The sequence below is a fragment of the Hyperolius riggenbachi genome, chromosome 1 (assembly GCF_040937935.1).
Source record: "Hyperolius riggenbachi isolate aHypRig1 chromosome 1, aHypRig1.pri, whole genome shotgun sequence".
Classification (NCBI taxonomy): domain Eukaryota; kingdom Metazoa; phylum Chordata; class Amphibia; order Anura; family Hyperoliidae; genus Hyperolius; species Hyperolius riggenbachi.
Window position 1 is genome coordinate 411,770,531 of NC_090646.1, and position 20,195 is coordinate 411,790,725.

Sequence of the window (20,195 nt, forward strand, 5' to 3'; positions counted from 1 at the left end):
CATAAAATTGGATTTTCTTATCCTTCTCCTGTGTCATATTTTGTGATTATTCACCTCACACTTGTTATCTACTCCTTTCCCAAATGTATTGATCAGTGCTGCCTCATTGATATTCTGGGCCTGATTCACAAAGCGGTGCTAACCTAGTTAGCATGCCTAAAGACTTTGGGCGTGCTAACTAGGGTGCTAAGTACTTAGCACACAAAAAAGTAAATCAGATCGTGCGCAAAGTACCGCTCGCAAAGGCCGGTGTGCGCGTAAAACGGTGCACCAGGTGCGACGAAAACGCCATAGGAGCGATGTTTAGGGCGCATCCAATGCGCCGTTATAGGCGCATCGGGAGCGTCATTTTCGTCGCACCCGGGGCAATGTTTCGCGTGCACCAGCCTTTGCTCACGTAAAGTTTTGGATTTTTAGGCGTGATAAGTGTCTTTTCACAAGCGTGCTAACAGTTAGTACCGCTTTGTGAATCAAGCCCTCTGACACTTAATAAACTGGCATAATAATGGGAGTAAGAAAATACTTAAAATTGCAATGCTTAGTTGTTTGTCAAAGTGCACCTATCATATGTTGACCGTGAAATGTGCAACCATAACAACCACAGGTTATAGCTCTGGGAGGTATGAGCACTGTAATCCAATGTACCAGTGATCTACTGACTCAAACAGTCCCTCCACACTGTGCATGTAGAGTTGTGATTCCATCACAACACAATGGTGGGAAAAAAAAGATCTGCGAAGAAATAACCATACACAATACCTTGGAATCACTATGTAATTATTTACTTAGTGAACTTACGGTATACTTTAACCCTTAGACTGCCAGCTAATTTTTAGAAAAGCTTCTAGCCAGTGCAAGCTATATTTGCATTATATTTATTAACCCCTTCCAATTCTATGTCCTTCATTGGCATTTTCCTGTACAGGTCCAATATCAAACATAGTCTGACATAGCAACACTTGCTGCTGCTAGATGGCGCTGTTGCCGGATCAAATCTGGCACAGCGTCATCCTCCTCAGATCAAAGTATCGGGCTAAGTACAATACTCTGATCACGGCCAACTCCATCCAATGCTGATGCGTCATATAATATAAATATTACATGGGCGCATTTGGGCTTGCTGCAGGGGCGCAGCTGGCCGATCTGGTCCGGCATGGCATACCCTATGTGGCTGCTTAATTTCCCCTGTGTAGTTGTCTTTACAATTTATAAGCAGAATTAACACCATGCCAAGGTTGGGGAGAGGGTGGAGTTCTACCTGCAATAAACATGTCCTTCTGCACTTCAGGGAGACGGAACACATAATACACATAGGATGCCAGCAAGCAGTTTCTTCCATGCTGATCTTTGCTGAGGTCTTTACTGTTGTGCAGACTGCTCACGATGGAAACCACCGATTCAAAGGTGAATTGGGAAAAGGTAGCTGCAAAAAAATGAGAAATTAAATAATTCCATTAATGTTATGTCAAGGCAAAATTGTTCTGCATAGTTTTCACAATAGAGAGGATGTGTTTGGTGTCATTTAGATAAAAAACAGCCTGAAACAGCTGGCTTCAAAGATGAATTATATGGCTCTGTAAAATGAATAAGCTATGGGTGTGCTATAAACCAGTGATTCAGAGTATTTGCCTGAGTATTACAGATCTGTAAAGGTAAACATTGCACCTACCTTCTGTATTCAGTAGGCAGGATAGATTGCACTTTCCGTAACTAGGTAAGTAGGGGGGCTTTTGGCGCGTACATTTGTTGTCGCCACCCGGTCAGAGTGAGTCGAATGCCAGATCACCCTGCTGCCGCTGAAATTCCAGGCGGCGTTAATTACTATTCCCCCTCTGAGTTGTAGCAACTTGCCGGATTCCAGAATTACCCATGCGCAGGCCACGGACTATAGCATTGCTGCTATAGCCACACCAAACTCAGGTGCTACGCGGCGCGTGGTGGGCTCCAGAGAAGCCCTGCCTCTGCTTTTGTCACCCCTTATGCCCACTGTAAAAAAGAATCCTGGTGGTTCTGATTCTTTCCGTCTTACTTAGCTACCCTGTATATCGATGTATAACATATTCAGAGATGAGCTGCCATACCCCTATGGGTCTGAATTGTGTGTTAATGTGAAATATTCAAGCAGATTTACCAAACACACAAAGGGAAAGCAGATTCAAGATCATTTATAATAACAGAAATGTCTATGAATCATATTGGCTGTCTGAAGTAATGCATTAGGCCCTGGCCCTTATTCAATTCACCTTATCTCCTATGCGATATTATCACACCTAATTAATAAAATGCCTTGAAACTACCAGTAAACAGGAAAGTATTCAGAATAATTTTGACAGTACTTTTTCACCTACTTTTTCAATTGCAGAATGCTGAAAAATTATTGTAAACAGATGAAAAATTATCTTCTAGGAGAAAACCTAGGAGATAAAATGAATTGAATAAGCCCCCATGTGTTTTATTTTAATATTTAATCACACCAAGGCTTTGCTTTTGAACTTTTTTTTTTTTACCACTGTAAATATATCCTTTTTCCAATAGTTAACCTTTCAGCACAGAAATGTTTGTTTGTGGAGGTCAGTAAGGGGAACGCTGACTCATCTGTGGAAGGGGCCCCCGCTGCCAGAAATGCTACACTCGGAGAATCTAAGCAGCCTTACCGTCCCCAAATTGCTGTCCCCTCTTCCCTCCTACTGAAGAGAAAAGTTGGTCAATGCTAATCATTTTCAGTCTCAAGACCCTATTTAGATGTTTTGTTACAATTATGGCATCTTAATGACATGTATTTATGTTTCCAAAAAATCCATGTATCTGCTTTTGACGTTGCATGTATATAGCTGTGTGCCTTACCTTGTCATGATACAGGATTCAAGTCTGATGAAGGCTGTATAGCTGGAAGTTTACGCCTAATTCTTTTAAGCCAATAAATATGCTTTACATTTATGCAAATTTAGGAGGCTTGGAATCAGACCTATCAAATGCAGTAACATTATTAAATTATTCATTATTAAATGATTGGGATTTGATTGAATTGACTATCTCTGTTCTATGGTTAACTGTGTGGCATTTGCAGGTGTGGGACGATGCCAAAGAGAACCTGTACTGAGTAAAAATATTTAAAAAAAACACGAGGTAAATTCAAATGAACATTACATAGTTACCTTGCCATCAGTTCCTCTGAAGCTCACCATTTTCTTCTGACAATAATCCCTTCCAGTTCTGACAATATTTTGTCAGATCTGAAATAGATCAGTTGCTGTCAGTAAAATATCAGTTGCTGTCAGTTATAGCTGAGAGGAAAACTGATGTACCAGGTAATGTCCATGTTTCCCTATGGCTCAAGTGGGCGATGTTACAGTTTAACTGTGTGCTGACCAGAAAGCTGTTATGGGTAATGGCCATTTTCAAAATGGAGGACGGAAAATTCTCTTGATCACAGTAAACAAACAGGACGCGGGACACGAGAAAGACACTGAGAAGTAGACTACATGGAAGGTAAGTATGACTTGTGTATGCTTATTTTGACTTTTAATTTTCAGTTCAGGTTTTCTTTAAGCTTTGGAACAGCCAAGTCTAGCAGGCTGTTTGGGCTCATTAGCAAAATCTTTAAAAATATATTTCTTATTATAATTTAATAGTTGTTTTACTCCATGTATGAAATAAGCAACAGATAATCTAAACAGGTGTTTTGTTTGAATGTAATGTTCATACCAGTTTGACCCCCGATCACCATGGGCTGCACAGTGAGATGGAAAAGTTTGTCCAGGATGAGATGGAGAAAGAGGACCAATGGTTCCAGTCTGGAAGAGCTCAGCTGAATGATGCTGAGCTTTAGTTCATGTTCTAAGGAGTTCTCATTGATCTTCTGGTCAAGAACTCGTATTGGGAAAGTTACAGGTCCTTCTAGCGCATGGCAGAGCGTAAGAAACTTCTCCAAATGATTGTCCTGAAAGTACACATTTTGTACAGGGGAGATATAATGTTAACATTTTTCAAATGAATCCTAGTCTCAGCTGTTTATTATCATTTATTATTTTCTGAATATTTTACTATATACATTACAAATCTTAAAAAATATTAAAAGAACTGTTAAAGGCTTAATTAGAAACATAAAATTATACTACAATATTTTGTTTATGAGGTTTTATTTCACGGTATTATAGCAGGACCCCAAAGAATGTTTGTACAAAACAAAAATGACTGGTGTTTTTTGTCTATTACCTCAGTATGTACAGTGGAAACTGCTTGTACTTCCAGATTAAAAACTCCTTTGTGTCCTTCTACCCACTTCATAGGTGTAGGCTGTGCTGGTAGTTTCTGTAAATAAAATGGAAGTTGAGCTATAACTTTGGTGATATACTGGACTTCTCATATTATGCTGAGGTCCTCTAGTTAACATTTTGTGTAGTCACGTGACAGTAGTATTCAGTTTGGCAGAAACACGCAGGTATGTTCCTACCAGCTAATAACATATCAGTGGAGATAAGAGGTCAATAAGAGGTCAACAAATATACAGTATGCTTTCCAGTATGGGGAAAATAGTGACACGGTGACACATAGACCATGCTGTTATTAAAAGAAAACATTTTTTTTTTCGTTTTGACTTCAAATATTCAAGAGTCAAGAAAACAATTTTTTGTTTAAATAAATCCAATTATTTGAAAGGTAAACAGGCAAGGTAAAAAACAATCTCTTTCTGGCATTGTCCCCATGAAATGTTGAGTTTGTTACAACTTTACACAAGTATTATTGACAAATTAAATGGTTTCCTCCTTACATAGAGGTAGAGTCGCCAAAACTGGTATGCAAAATAACACATCAGAAGTAGAGCATAATGCATTACATGTGTAATGTATTGCATTCTGCTCTACTCATCATACGGTAAGACTTTACGCACTTGATGCACATAACATCGGTAATATTGCTGTGCACAGAGAGCGCACTGCAATATTACCCTTACTTCCGCCAGTAGCACCATGAGTTACGCTATTAGCGCGTCGCGCAGTACTTGAGTATCGTGACCATAGCTACAGTAACACACTTGTTAGTAACACACCTTATCGTGCTGCCCCTCATGCTACTTGAGTACTGCGGGTCACGCTAATAGCGTACCTCGAGGTACTGCTGGTGGAAGTAAGGGTAATATTATCGAGCGCTGTCTATGTACAGAAATACTGCTACTGTTACATGCATAAAGTCCTATGTATGTTATTCTGCATCTCATAGTTTGGTTGAAAAAAGACATCCGTCCATCAAGTTCCACCAGAAAATATGCTACAACACTGACCTAAACCCTCAACTATCCCAGTCGATCAGAGGAAGTAAAAAAAACCCTTACAAGATTTGGAGACAATGGGAATGAGTGACTAAAGGAGATTTGCACTGAAGCGCAGTGATGTTTCAGAGTGTTCACTTTTCCTATCAGGTGTAGGGAATTTCTTATTTTTTTTAATGGAGATCTGAAGATATATCAGTCTCCTTTCATGCTCACCTGAACACCGCAATGCATTATACAATGATGAGTAAAGGACCTTGGTGACGTGTGTGTGCTTTGGTGTCCATCTTAACCTGGCTCCTAGCTGCTTTCCTCTGTGTATGCTCCCATTGCATATAGAGCTGGGTTGTCTGTGAAGACAGAATGGGGGTCTCTGGTAGTGCTTGGCTACCAGGGCCGGGCCGAGGCATAGGCTGGAGAGGCTCCAGCCTCAGGGCGCAGTGTAGGAGGGGGCGCACAATTCATTCAGCTGTCATTCCTAATTGTGTATGAAGCAGAAAGAAATAAGAAAAGGGGATACATAGCAGTGACTGCAAGCCAGATAACTAGATATTAAGGTGTTGGGAAGGTTGTGGGCCCTGTGGCCCTCTTAGTCTAATAGCAATCCGTGTGTGACAGCTGAGGTGGGAGGGATGGAGGGGCACACTTTGGTGTCTCAGCCTTGGGTGCTGGAGGACCTTTTCCCTGCTCTGTTGGCTACATCTAGACCAGGCATGGGCAAACTTGGCCTTCCAGCTGTTAAGGAACTACAAATCCTACAATGCATTTGCCTTTATGAGTCATGACTGTGGCTGTCAGACTCCTGCAATGCATTGTGGGACTTGTAGTTCCTCAACAGCTGGAGTGCCAAGTTTGTCCATGCCTGATCTAGACTGATAGTTGACTTTTTCAGTTCTAATGATGACTTACTTTTAAAGATAATGTTGCTCCCCAATAGCACCCTCTTTCGAAAACTGGATCAAAAGAGTAAACAACGCCATTCCATACAAAAAGCTTGTGTATTTGCACAGAGGTTCAAGCAAGAAATTCCACCTGGTTTGGGATAGGTGGAAGAATCGGTAATGCATGTACTCTCAATACTAAGGCTTGTAATCAGGGACACGGGTTAAATCTCTGTTTACTCTAAAATACTTGTTGACTTTTATTTGCAAATCCTGGCTTGTTATCCCTTATAAAGATTATATCTACCACTGCTCTCTTACATACAGTCAATTGCAATTTCTTCATGTATTATTGACCCTATACCCGTAATACAGCCATGCATGTATTTTTAAGATCTATGTGCATATACATATGCCTTGTAAAATGCAAAATTCTGTTCAATAAACTTCTTTTTGTTTAAAAAAAAGATAATGTTGCTCCATCATAAAAAAATAAATGGGCCAGAATATTGTAAGGACTTTTTACCATTTAAGTTTAATAATTCATACATTTTAGTAAAGTGACACATTTGCTAATTTGTTAGCAATGCTGTATTTACACAAGTAGCAACATACCATTCAGTTAGGCAGGGAACACACTTGACTGTTTTCATGTGCGTTTTCTGCACAGAAAAACTCATGTTAATCAATGGGCTAGTTCACACTAATGTGTTTTTCGCACGCATGAAAACCCCCTGACATTCTGCATGATAATTCTGCATATTTTGTCAGTTTTCTTTATCGATTACATTTGCTGCTGTGACAAAAAGTGCATTTTTCTGCAGAGAAACACACTTGGTATGCAGAAACGCATGCAGAAAATCACACGCAGAAAACTGAAAGACAAGTGTGTTTTCTGCCTAAGCTTACTACAAATCAGTTCCTGACTGAGGACTTCACTGTAGCTAAGTGGACTGACTGTAGCTATTTACAGAAGCAGCTAGCAACACATACATGTTGTAAGCAGTGGCTGGATAATGTACTGGTTGAGGGATCTGCCTCTGACATAGGAGACCAGGCTTTGAATCTCAGCTCTGCTTATTCAGTAAGGAAGCACCTATTCAGTAGGAGACCTTAGGCAAGACTCTCTAACACTTAAATGCCCATAGAGCGCGCCCTAGTGGCTGCAGCTCTGGTGCTTTGAGTCCACCAGGAGAAAAGCGCAATATAAATGTTATACGTGTGTAAGAGGTTTGTTGCTGCTTACATATCTCAGTGAGATGTTGTCCTCATGCCATGGTCTAGAATTAAGTCATTTTACCTCATTATAATTATACTGCAGGACACAGGACACACCCTCTGAGCAAGAATACTGCACTGCATGGTGCAACTTCCACATGTAAGTTTGAAATCTTTAGGAAGGTCTGTCAGCTCAGCTAGCTGATAGAAAAACTAGCAACTTCAGCACAGGGTAGACCCATTTGTTTCAAATGCTGTAGTGTGTGATTTAAGCCCACCACCAAAACCCTACATTACAAAAGACAAATGACAAACAATGTAATACATAATGCATACCTTCATCTATCGATTTCTATCTGATTGCAATATCTGTCTGTCTATGGTACGATCCCAACTTCATCTATCGATTTCTATCTGATTGCAATATCTGTCTGTCTATGGTACGATCCCAACTTCATCTATCGATTTCTATCTGATTGCAATATCTGTCTGTCTATGGTACGATCCCAACTTCATCTATCGATTTCTATCTGATTGCAATATCTGTCTGTCTATGGTACGATCCCAACTTCATCTATCGATTTCTATCTGATTGCATTATTATATGTCTGTTTGTAGCATACCATGCCCTGCTATCTGACTATGGACATTCTTGGTTTTAAATTTGTGTCAACCTCTGATCTTTGGTTCCATTCCACTAGTTCCCAGCTTTTGGCCTTATCTAGGTCTTGGCCTTAAATTAACATATAATTTATTGCCTTGCCAGCTGTTTATGCAGTGTTCTATGCTGTGTTTGATCTGTGAGTTAAATTTCTGTCCAGCCCCATACAGAGTCTCCTTTAAATCCCAGCCTACAAGACTGAGACTCCCATTCAAACACTTCACCATCTCACCTGCATTCAGTCTGCTAATTAAGATGCTGGCAGCCTGTTTGCATATAGCTAGCATAGGAGGTCAATTTTGTCCACTGGTCAGTTTTGAGCATCTGAACTCAAAGTGCATCTGTAACTCTAAGTGTCAAGAAAATACAACGACCAAAATTAGACCAGAAATTGAACCAGAAGGGAACAGAAGGAACTGACAGAAAACTCTGCTTCTCTGGTTAGTTGCAAAAATGTTTAACCTAGTGTTTACTATCTGCCTGCTCTCCCCAGCCATCCTCAAATCTCTCCACACACTACATCCCCCTGCTGTCAGCAATATGCTGTACATTTCACCATCCCTCCTATCCACTCCACAGCTCGCCTCTCATGAGATTTTCATGTACTTACAACCTCACCTTCCATGTCACACCAAGTCTAAATATAAGTCTACACCACAACTGCTGCTCCGCTATATCTGCCTACTCCTCCTCCTTGTTGCTGGGGACATTTCACCTAACCCTGGACCCCCACTCCTCCCTGCTAATCACACTGTTTGCAATAAATCAAATTTCCCTCCCTCTTACTGTAACCTTATTAATATTCCACTCCTTCCCCCTACACCCCCTCCGATCTCGGCTGCCCTCTGGAATGCCCGCTCAGTCTGCAACAAACTGCCCTTCATCCATGATCTTTTCATTTCCAATGCTTTCACATTCTTTGGGATCACTGAAACCTGGCTGACCCCTTCTGACACAGTCTCACCTGCCGCCCTCTCCTATGGAGGTTTCCACTTTAGCCACACTCCTAGAGGTGGGAATAAGCATGGTGGTGGTGTGGGCATTCTCCTCTCAGACAAATGCTCCTTCAAGCCTCTTACTCCTATTCCCTCTCTCTCCCTGCCATCCTTTGAAGTCCATGCAGTCCGACTATACTCTCCCTTGAACCTCCAAATTGCTGTTATTTACCGCCCTCCAGGCCCTGCTTCTGTTTTCTTGGATCATTTCTCTGCCTGGCTTCTCCAGTTCCTCTCCTCTGACATCCCTACCATCATCATGGGTGATTTTAACATTCCTATTGACACCAATAACACTGTCTCCAAAAAACTTCTATCACTCGCTTCCTCCTATGGCTTGTCTCAGTGGTCCTCTACCTCAACCCACACTGTTGGCCATACGCTTGACCTTGTATTCACTCGTCTCTGCTCTGTCACTGACTTTACTAATGATCCACTACCACTCTCTGACCATAACCTACTTAGCTTCTCTCTCTCCTCCTCTTTTCCTACCACCCTGGCACAAGCACGCTCACATACTCGAAGAAACTATCGCAATCTTGACATTTTCCTACCACCCTGGCACAAGCACGCTCACATACTCGAAGAAACTATCGCAATCTTGACATTCAAACTGTCTCTGATGCCCTGGCACCTCTCCTCAAACAATCCTTCACTGACCCAGACTCGGCTGCTATACACTACAACAGCTCCATTACAAAAGTCATGGATGACTTCACCCCCCTCGTCAAGGCCCGCCCTCACCATGTCTGTCGCCAACCCTGGATGACCAAAACCACTAAACAGTTAAAAAGATGCTCTAGAGCAGCTGAACGGCGCTGGAGGAAAAGTAACACAAGTGAGGACTTCATCTTATATAAAATTGCCTTGAACAACTTCAGAAACACACTCTCTGTGGCAAAAAAGTCCTATTTTTCTTCCCTAATATCTGCCCATTTACACAATCCAAAACGCTTGTTCAGCACCTTCAACTCCATTCTCCATCCCCCTCCTCCTCCTCCTTCATCTTGCTTATCAGCTGAAGAATTTGCAACATACTTCACTGATAAAATTGACAAAATCAGAAGTGAATTCTCCATGCGGCCCTCAAATCCCACCTCCACACCTCTCATTGACTGTTCTCTAACTGCCTTCTCTCCACTCTCTGAACACTCTCTTTCCTCTAAAATTGCCAAAACTAATCTAACCACCTGTTCTTTGGATCCTATTCCCTCCCATTTCATTCCGCAGCTATCCTCATCTCTCTTGCCTGCACTAACAACGCTTTTTAACCTCTCCCTCTCTACTGGCATCTTTCCGTCCCCACTCAAAAAAGCTGTTGTGACACCACTACTTAAAAAACCCTCTCTAGATCCTACCACACTTGCCAACTACCGCCCAGTGTCACTTCTCCCATTTGCATCCAAACTACTTGAACGCCATATACATGCAGAATTAAGCCATTATTTATCTGCTAACTCCCTACTTGATCAGTTCCAGTCTGGCTTTCGCTCTAACCACTCCACGGAAACAGCCCTTACCAAAGTGGCCAATGACCTTCTTACAGCCACATCCAAAGGTCAATTTTCCATACTCATCCTTCTTGACCTGTCATCAGCATTTGATACTGTCGACCACACCTTACTCCTACAAATACTTTCAAATGTCGGAATAAAGGGCCTTGCTCTCACATGGTTATCTTCCTACCTCTCTGGAAGGTCCTTCACAGTCTCCTACTCAGATCAGATCTCTTCTCCTCATGCTTTGTCTGTCGGGGTTCCCCAAGGCTCTGTCCTTGGTCCCCTCCTCTTTTCCATCTACATGCATGGTCTTGGTGATTTAATCAACTCATTCGGGTTTCAATACCACCTCTATGCAGACGATACACAACTGTACCTCTCTGCCCCAGACCTTAACTCCCTCCTTAAACGTGTTCCTGACTGCTTGTCTGCTATATCCTCCTTCATGTCCTCTCGCTTCCTAAAACTTAACATGAGTAAAACGGAACTAATAATTTTTCCACCGTCTCTGTCCACCTCCCTGCCTGAAGTAACAATAAATGTTAATAACACTCCCATAACTTCAGTTCCCAAAGCTCGGTGCTTGGGGGTGATATTCGATTCATCTCTCTCTTTTATTCCTCATGTTCACTCCATAACCAGCTCCTGCCATCTCCAACTCAAAAACATATCTCGCATCCGTCCCTTTCTCACTCAAGACACAACTAAAATGTTAATACATGCTCTCATAATTTCTCGTCTGGACTACTGCAACGTACTACTTTGTGGACTACCGTCTAACAAACTGGCCCCGCTCCAGTCAGTACTGAACTCAGCTGCTCGTCTCATTCATCTCTCTTCTCGATCTTCCTCTGCCGACCCTCTTTGTCAAGCTCTTCACTGGCTGCCAATTAACCAGAGGATTCAGTTCAAACTCCTAACCCTTACCTACAAAGCTCTCCACGATCTCTCCCCCCGGTACATATCCTCATTAATCTCCAGATACAAACCCAATCGCAATCTCAGATCGGCACATGATCTTCTGTTGTCCTCCTCTAGAATCAACTCCTCACATTCACGTTTACAAGACTTCGCACGCGCTTCACCCCTCCTCTGGAATGCCCTCCCACAACACATCCGTCACTCGCCAACCTTTGCTACCTTTAAACGCTCTCTAAAAACACACTTGTTCCGACAAGCATATGCTCTACCTTAGGCCACTTCCCTTTGTACTAAGACCAAATTGCACTCCTACTAGGTATCCTAAAACACAAAGCCTCTATATATTTGCTGCATACTACCCCTCCTCTTGTTTCCCCCCATTCCCTTTAGATTGTAAGCTCGCAAGGGCAGGGCTCTCTCCCCCTTTTGTGTCTTGGTAACCATTATACATTTTATTCATCATGTTAATTTTATCACTGTCATTACCAATTCTATAATTTGTATTTTGTATCATTCTTTGTATTTTGTCACTAATTATGTATCTTGTATATTGGTGTACACCATTGTCTGTATTATTATGTACCCCATGTTTGTTTCTTACTTTGTACAGCGCCACGGAATATGTTGGCGCTTTATAAATCAATAATAATAATAATAATAATACCTCTGGAGAGTGCATAGAATAGTTGGGTGGCAGTTTTTCAGTGGCCACAGGGAGGCAGTAAAGTCCAGTTTGAAGTCGGTCATTAACCAATATTGGCAACCACTAAAAAGATAGAAATGCATTTTGTTGTAAATTTTTTTTAAAAAATACAGCTGCTGGTAATCCTACAGAGGCAATTAATAAATGATTTCACTTACAGAATATCCCAGGACAGTTTCCACCGAAGTGCCTGCTTTCTGCTGACAGCTGATATGGTAGAACGTGAACAACAAATGGTGCTTTTCTGTAAGCTTTGCAGGCAACTTAATTTTAATTTCTTCATAGAAATCAGGAGCCCTAAAATAATTTTAAAAAATGATGTATTAAACAGTGATCATATATATATAAAAACATTATGTTTATTGGCAAATATAATGTTGCAGACATTCAATAAGTGAGAGTCTATGTTTGGAAACCCCCTACAGATGCTTATTTGTCACTGCTTTGTCCTTACTGGTATAATCATTCCAAAAATGTGTGGAATATCCATGAGGGCAGTACACAGAGACAAGGGGATTTCTGTTGGAAGGCAGTGACACCATATGCCGAACACCTGTTCAGAAAGTACTCTGACCGTGCCCTGAAAATGCTATACAAAAAACAGTATTCACTATTCCCATTTCTTACACAGGACCCAAAGTAATAAATAACCTGGCTAGCTCTTCTTAATCCAACTGTTGGAAATAGAAAAACTAAATTTATCCAGAGCACTTATGAGAAAATCATTGATCATGGCCCATGTGCAGCAGTGAGAATTAATACACCTCTCTGCTATTCAGGACTGGCATCATGGCTGGATTTATACTTTCTCCTGTTCTAGGCCAAGTTTCTAGTGGCTTCTCTTTCATGTGCTGCATCCCTCTCCTATTGCATGTGCAACTCCACCTTCTATGTATAACATCTATGTACAGCAGTCCCTTCTTAAATGCACAGTTCCCTAGAGCAGTAGCTCCCCTCTTCCATATGCAGCAATCCCTCTACCATTTGCAGCTACCTAAGATTGGGGTCTTTATAGAAATCTAACCCTGTGCTGCAGTGGCCTCTCCAGAAATCCAGCCATGAGCCATCTAAGGCTCGGTTTACATTGGGAATTAAAGCCAAACGGATCCGGTAAAACGGATCCGGTTTCCGCTTCACCGGATCTGTAAGGCTTGTTTCACACTGGCAAACAGATCCTTGAAAACGGATCTGATAACCGGTTGATCGGATCCATTTTCACTCCGTTGCCATAGAAGCCAAGCGGGTAAGGGAGGGTGCAGCAGCCAGGCAGGTGAGGGAGGGTTAAAACTTACCAAGGCTACCATCTTCTTCAATTGCAGCCGGGCGGTAGGGAGGGTTTCTTCCAGGCTTTCATCTTCTTCCACCTTCAATTGCGTCCCATGTCGCCTCATGTTCCGGGTTGAAAGGAGGAAGCGTAGTCACGTGACGCGACGTGGGAGGTAATTGAAGGCCAAAGAAGACGGAAGCCTGGGTAAGTTTTAACCCTTCCTCACCCAACCGCCTGCTCAGGTGCACTGTTTAGGTCCAGTTTGCTTCCACCCATCCCTTCACCCCCCCCCCCCCCCCAGTGGATTTTGCCCCTTGGAATGCTCCGTTTATTCACTAGTGTGAAGAAACGTGCAGGGCTTCATCTTTCAGACCGCTGGGCTTAGCGGTACGGAAAAATAGCGGCAGCTGAAAACTTGCGGTTCGTTCTGCTGATCGTGCGGAATGGATCTGTTTGAACAGTTGTGAACTGATCCATAGGTTAACACTGGATCTGTTCACATCCGTTCCGTTTGTACAGTGTCTGTTCTGTTCTAGGAACGGACCATTGTTTAACGCAAGTGTGAACCGGGCCTAAAACCCGGAACTTTGTGGCCTTTCCAGAGATCCTGCCCTGAGTCTGGCACTAAAACTTTCACATTCCACTTCTGATATGACAAGCACCAAGGATGGGGCTTGGCATGAGCACATTACTTTCTTCAAAATTTGGGAACTGTTATCTGACAGTCCTGTGTATGCTTGAAAATATGCAGACTGTTTAAATCATCAATGTGCTACTGCTTTTCAGCACCATGATTATTGTTTTCAGATTTGCTGACATGCTTAGGTTCATTGTTCTGTTGCATGACTCAGTATCAGGGAAGTTTTAGGTGTCACACAGATGGTCTCACATTTGACTCTAGAATACTTTGGTATACAGAGAAGAACATGGCTGAAACAGTGACTGCAAGGTGTCCAGGTCCTGTGGCTGCGAATCTAGCCCAAATCATTACTCCTTCACCACCGGGCTGGTACGAGATGTTTGATTGATGTTTGACTGATTTCACCAAATATGGTGCTATGCATTATGGTCATACATCTCCATTTCGGTCTTGTCTGACCAAAAGACACGGGAATAGTTAGCAAAACCAGTGCAAAGAAATTGCACCAAAACTGTGCAAAAGTGGAACACCTGCTTAGCCAATCTGAATCCGTCATGTGGACACTTGCTCCACGTTTGCTCCAGTCCTGCTCCAGTTTTCCCTGTGCTGGATTGATAAATGTGTCCCACTGTGCCAGAAGTCTTTGATTTGTTCACATGCAACTTTACAAACTTAAAGGACATCCGAGGTGAAAATAAACTGATGAGAAAAACAATTGTATCTATCCTCCTTCTCCTAAAAATGACCTTTATAGATATCCCACAGTTTTATTTTATATTTAAAACTAGTTTTTAAGTTTTTACTGTTTCATTGTCTCCTGTCAATGACACCTTCATTAAAGTATGCCAGAGCTCAAATCTATGAATTATTGACCTTATTTATCTCTTTCTGGCTCTCAGAAGCCATTTACTGACAGGAAAGTGTTTTATGGCTGTAATTATTATCGGTGAGAGTTATTCTATAGTCTGACCCAGTCCGACCAGGTCCCGGTCTGGACAGAAACTGTCACTTCCATACTCGATGTTTAACTCTTTCAGGCAGAGAAAGAAAAAAAAAAAGAAACTAGTTATTTGTGTTTTTGCCACTGTACATACATGTCTATCTCATGTCACATGTCTCCACGGCCATGCTTCTATGGTATTTGCAGGAAAAAACAAGGATCTCTCCTTTCCACATGAGCTATGCTTGTTCAGTCTTTTTATAACTGTTGCTATCATGGCTTTTAACATTTACCATGCTAACTAAGGTCTGTAGACTATGAGATGTAGTTCATGAGTATTTTGCAATTTGCTGAGAATAATTGGCAATTATCCTGAATGTTTCCCACTTGTGAGTAATGCTTCTCACTGTAGAATGATGAACTTTAAATTGTCTGGGAAAAAGATAGAACACCAAGAGCACAATATAGTGTAGTATGTACTCAGGCCCATTTCTAGGGCCGTGCGGCCCGTGCGGGTGCCCTGGGCGCCGAAGGACTGTGGGCGCTGTAATGGAGGGGGGAGCCGCAGCCGCGGTGAGGGCACCCCTCCGAATGTAACTGCAGGGAAGCTCTGTGTAGGGAGAGCAACTCACCTCCCTGGTTCCAATCGCCGCCTGTCTCCTCTTCTCTTCATAGCCGCTCATACACACGCTGCTTCCTGTTTACCCGGAAGCAGCGTGTGTGTCAGCGGCTATGAGGAGAAGACAGAAGAGGAGACCGGCGGCGATTGGAACCAGGGAGGTGAGTTGCCCTCCCTACACAGCGCTTCCCTGCAGTTACATTCAGGGGAGGGAGCACGGAGGGCGGCCTGCGGAGAGGAAGGGAGGGAGAGGTCGGGCTGCCCTCCCCGCGGCTGCGGCTCCCCCCTCCATTATGGGGGGGGGGGAAAAGCTACCTATCTAACCTATACTGGGGGGCACCTACCTAATCTAACCTATACTGGGGGGCACCTACCTAATCTAACCTATACTGGGGGGCACCTACCTAATCTAACCACACTGGGGGGGGCACCTACCTAATCTAACCACACTGGGGGGCACCTACCTAATCTAACCTATACTGGGGGGCACCTACCTAATCTAACCTATACTGGGGGGCACCTACCTAATCTAACCTATACTGGGGGGCAGCTACCTATTTAACCTATACTGGGGGGCACCTACCTAATCTAACCTATACTGGGGGGCACCTACCTAATCTAACCACACTGGGGGCACCTACCTAATCTAACCTATACTGGGGGGCACCTACCTAATCTAACCTATACTGGGGGGCACCTACCTAATCTAACCTATACTAGGGGGCAGCTACCTATCTAACCTATACTGGGGGGCACCTACCTAATCTAACCTATACTGGGGGCACCTACCTAATCTAGCCACGCTGGGTGGGGGGGGGGGGCACCTACCTAATCTAACCTATACTGGGGGGCACCTACCTAATCTAACCACACTGGGGGGCACCTACCTAATCTAACCTATACTGGGGGGCACCTACCTAATCTAACCTATACTGGGGGGCACCTACCTAATCTAACCTATACTGGGGGGCAGCTACCTATCTAACCTATACTGGGGGGCACCTACCTAATCTAACCTATACTGGCGGCACCTACCTAATCTAACCACACTGGGGGGGGGGGGGGGGGGGCACCTACCTAATCTAACCTATACTGGGGGGCATCTACCTAATCTAACCACACTGAGGGGCACCTATCTAATCTAACCACACTGGGGGGCACCTACCTAAACTAACCTATACTGGAGGGCCCCTACCTATCTAACCTGTATTGGGGGCACCTACCTACCTAGCTTATACTGGTGGCAATTATACTGGCTACCTATATTGGAGGCACCTACCTAACTAACCTATACTGGGGCCACCTACCTATCTAACCTAGGCTGGGGGCAACTATTCTGACTCCCTATATTAGAGGCACCCACCTAGCTAATCTGTACTGGGGGCACCTACCTGTCTAAACTATACCGGGGGCACCTGCCTATCTAACCTATACTGGGGGCAACTATACCGGCTACCTATACTGGAGGCACCTACCTGGCTAACCTATACTGGGGGCAACTATACTGGGGCACCTATGCCTGGCTACCTATACTATGCCTAGCTACCTATACTGGGGGGACCTATAGCTGGCTACCTATACTGAGTGCAACTAGACCTGGCTAACCTACACTGCGGACATGTATACCTGGCACCGCAGGGGGGGGGGGGGGGCGCAATTTTAACCCTCGCCCTGGGTGCATTTTAGCCTAGAAACTGCCCTGTATGTACTGGTAATGTATAATTGGAAGAGTAATAATATTAATTTAATACTCACAAACCAGGGTTACCAATTAGGCAACCACTGTCAAAGCAGGTGGGGAGATTGTCCTGACCCCACTCAGGATTAAAAAGTCGCTCTCTGTAGTTGAAAAAGGAAGGGTACAACCCTCCACCAAGGGTGGACTTGATGTAGATAATATGATAACAGACGCGCAACAGGGAAAAAAAAACACTAAAAGAACTTAAAACACATCTTGGTAATAGAGGAGGCAGTGGTGGACTTACCTCCTCCAAGCAGAACATCCGACTGTGGATTTTCGGTCAAAACAATTTTATTGGATACTCCAAATAAAGTGCAACGCGTTTCACGGGGTACAAACGAACTTCATCAGGCAATAACAGATAGGAGTAAACAGCATCTGCCAGTATCATCAACTCTGAGGCGCTTAGAGTTGATGATACTGGCGCCTCTGTTATCCTATTATCTTTAAATTGTCTGGAAATGGCTTTTACCTGTTCCTAGATTGATGGGCAACAACAATTTCTTAATCAATGCTGATGTCTTTTGTCCTGTGTTAACAGACACAATATACTCCAGACCAGTAAATTGCTAAAACTTCTGCTTTGATGAAATTGATCACACTTGCTGATTATCAGCTAATGCAGTGCATTTTATTTGATTCCTCTCACAACAGACTTCCACAACTAAAGACTGCAATATTTGTAAGCAGCTCTGTCTGAGCCCTGTGTTCTTGTAGCATGAACAGCATGATGATATACAAGCCAAACATCAACTGTACCACCTACAGAGCTTTATGACATGATCACATGAGATGATCACATTTTATTACAAGATTTTAAGCTGCAGAGGCCTTGTTTCACAGAAAATAATCACTCTGCTTAATAAACTAGCAGACAATATTTTATATTGGTGCCTGGAATTGGCCTTTAAGGTTGGTTGGAGTGCATTTTTTTAACAAATAAGTAAAATTGGGCTTGGATAGTGCCTGATAATTAAGGCACCATCATAGCCTGTTGTAAATATGGCAACTTTGGCAGTGCTGCAGCAGTTATTTGGGCAGGGGATAATTAGAGGCTATGACAGGCACCGAAGTTCCACTACTATAGCGGAACTCCGGCTTTAAAATTTAGCGGTGGTAGGGGGCACCAGGAGTGTAATTTGGGGCTGTGTTAATTGCTGCTATGGAGGGTGCCAGAGTTCCACTACACCAAGCAGAACTCAGGCTTATAGTGACGAAGGTCAGTGTTAGGAGTGGGTTGGGTTAGCGTTAGGCATAGGTATGGGGTTTGTGTTAAGCATAGGTGGGGAGGTAGTGTTAGGCGTAGCTGGGGGGGAATGTTAGGCATAAATAAGGAAGGACTCATGGGAGAGTTAGGTTAGGGTTAAGTCATAGTAGAATATCAGTAAATTTACTTATATTCTAATTATAAAATTTTTAAATGTACTAACATTCTACTAACTGGTAAATCCGTGCCCATTTTAACTCATGGCTTTTTTAAATGTATGCAGTTTAACCACTTTACCCCCGCGCGTACATATTTCTCCGCCCCTTTTTCCATCCTTTAACAACCAGGGACGGAGAAACACGTACTTTCCGCGTTCCCGACGCTGCCCGCGCTCCCGCTCGTAAACACGCCGCCCGCCGCTAGTAAACACGCCGCCGCCCGCTCGCCCAGGGATCAATGAACGGGAAAATCCATTCCCGTTCGTTGATCTAAGCCCCACAATGATCAGCTGCTCTCCTATGGGCAGCGCGATCATTGTGAGAAAAAACTCACGTGTCCAGCCTCCTTATACTTCCTCCAAGCTTCCGGAAGGAAGCTTGGAGGTCGCATTAAAACAAAAAGGTACTGTGGCCATCTTGTGGCCAAATAGTAAACTACACCCTACACATTTTTCACATACAAATAAATGACTTTTACACATAAAATTAACTCATTACCTCCCACACTCCCCATTTTATTTTTTTTTGTAATTAAAAAAAAAATTAAAAAATTTACAATTAAAAAAAATACATAAATAGTTACCTTAGGGACTGAACTTTTTAAATATTTATGTCAAGAGGGTATAACACTGTTACTTTATAAACTATGGGCTTGTAATTAGGGATGGACGCAAAAATGAAAAAAATGCACCTTTATTTCCAAATAAAATATTGGCGCCAAACATTGTGATAGGGACATAATTTAAATGGTTTTATAACCGGGACAAAAGGGCAAATACGTTTCATGGGTTTTAATTACAGTAGCATGCATTATTTAAAAACTATAATGGCCGAAAACTGAAAAATAATTATTTTTTTCCCCACATTTTTCCTATTTTCCCATTAAAACACATTTAGAAAAAAATAATTCTTGGCATAATGTCCCACCTAAAGAAAGCCTAATTGGTGGCGGAAAAAACAAGATATAGTTCATTTCATTGCGATAAGTAATGATAAAGTTATAGACGAATGAATGGAAGGAGCGCTGAAAGGTGAAAATTGCTCTGGTGCTCAGGGGGTAAAACCCCTCAGTGGTGAAGTGGTTAAGCATGCAAGTATGATGCAGATGTATATAAGCTGCAGCAGCATCCAGACCTACTTGTTGTGATAGGTAACAGACGTGTACACCTCTTCCAGGAAATCTGGTCCATTGGACTTTCCCAAAATTACCTAAAGTTATAAAAATAGACACATTAAGGATTTATAATCACTTTTTACAGCAGTTACTGCAGTCATTATTAAGCAAACAGAGAATGCAAATCAGTCAGGTAACCAGTCAGGTAAACTTCAATTCAATTTTACCATATAACTCTTTGATTCATACAGTTCAGTAGCAGGGATGAGCCAGCAAGCACAACATTCAGTTTAGCCTGTGGT

General features: G+C 42.8%; 1 protein-coding gene across 2 annotated transcripts in view; it reads right to left on the reverse strand.

The window, feature by feature from the left end:
- The window catches only part of DOCK8 (dedicator of cytokinesis 8), a 222,880-nt gene that overhangs the window by 72,637 nt on the left and 130,048 nt on the right, over positions 1–20,195 (reverse strand). For both annotated transcript variants that reach the window (XM_068235948.1, XM_068235941.1), the window contains exons 16-21: positions 19,918–19,988; positions 12,306–12,444; positions 12,109–12,210; positions 4,216–4,311; positions 3,706–3,940; positions 1,259–1,423 (exon numbers count right to left, since the gene is read on the reverse strand). In XM_068235948.1, the coding sequence (XP_068092049.1) occupies positions 1,259–1,423; positions 3,706–3,940; positions 4,216–4,311; positions 12,109–12,210; positions 12,306–12,444; positions 19,918–19,988 (808 nt within the window). The remainder of the gene's footprint in view (positions 1–1,258; positions 1,424–3,705; positions 3,941–4,215; positions 4,312–12,108; positions 12,211–12,305; positions 12,445–19,917; positions 19,989–20,195) is intronic.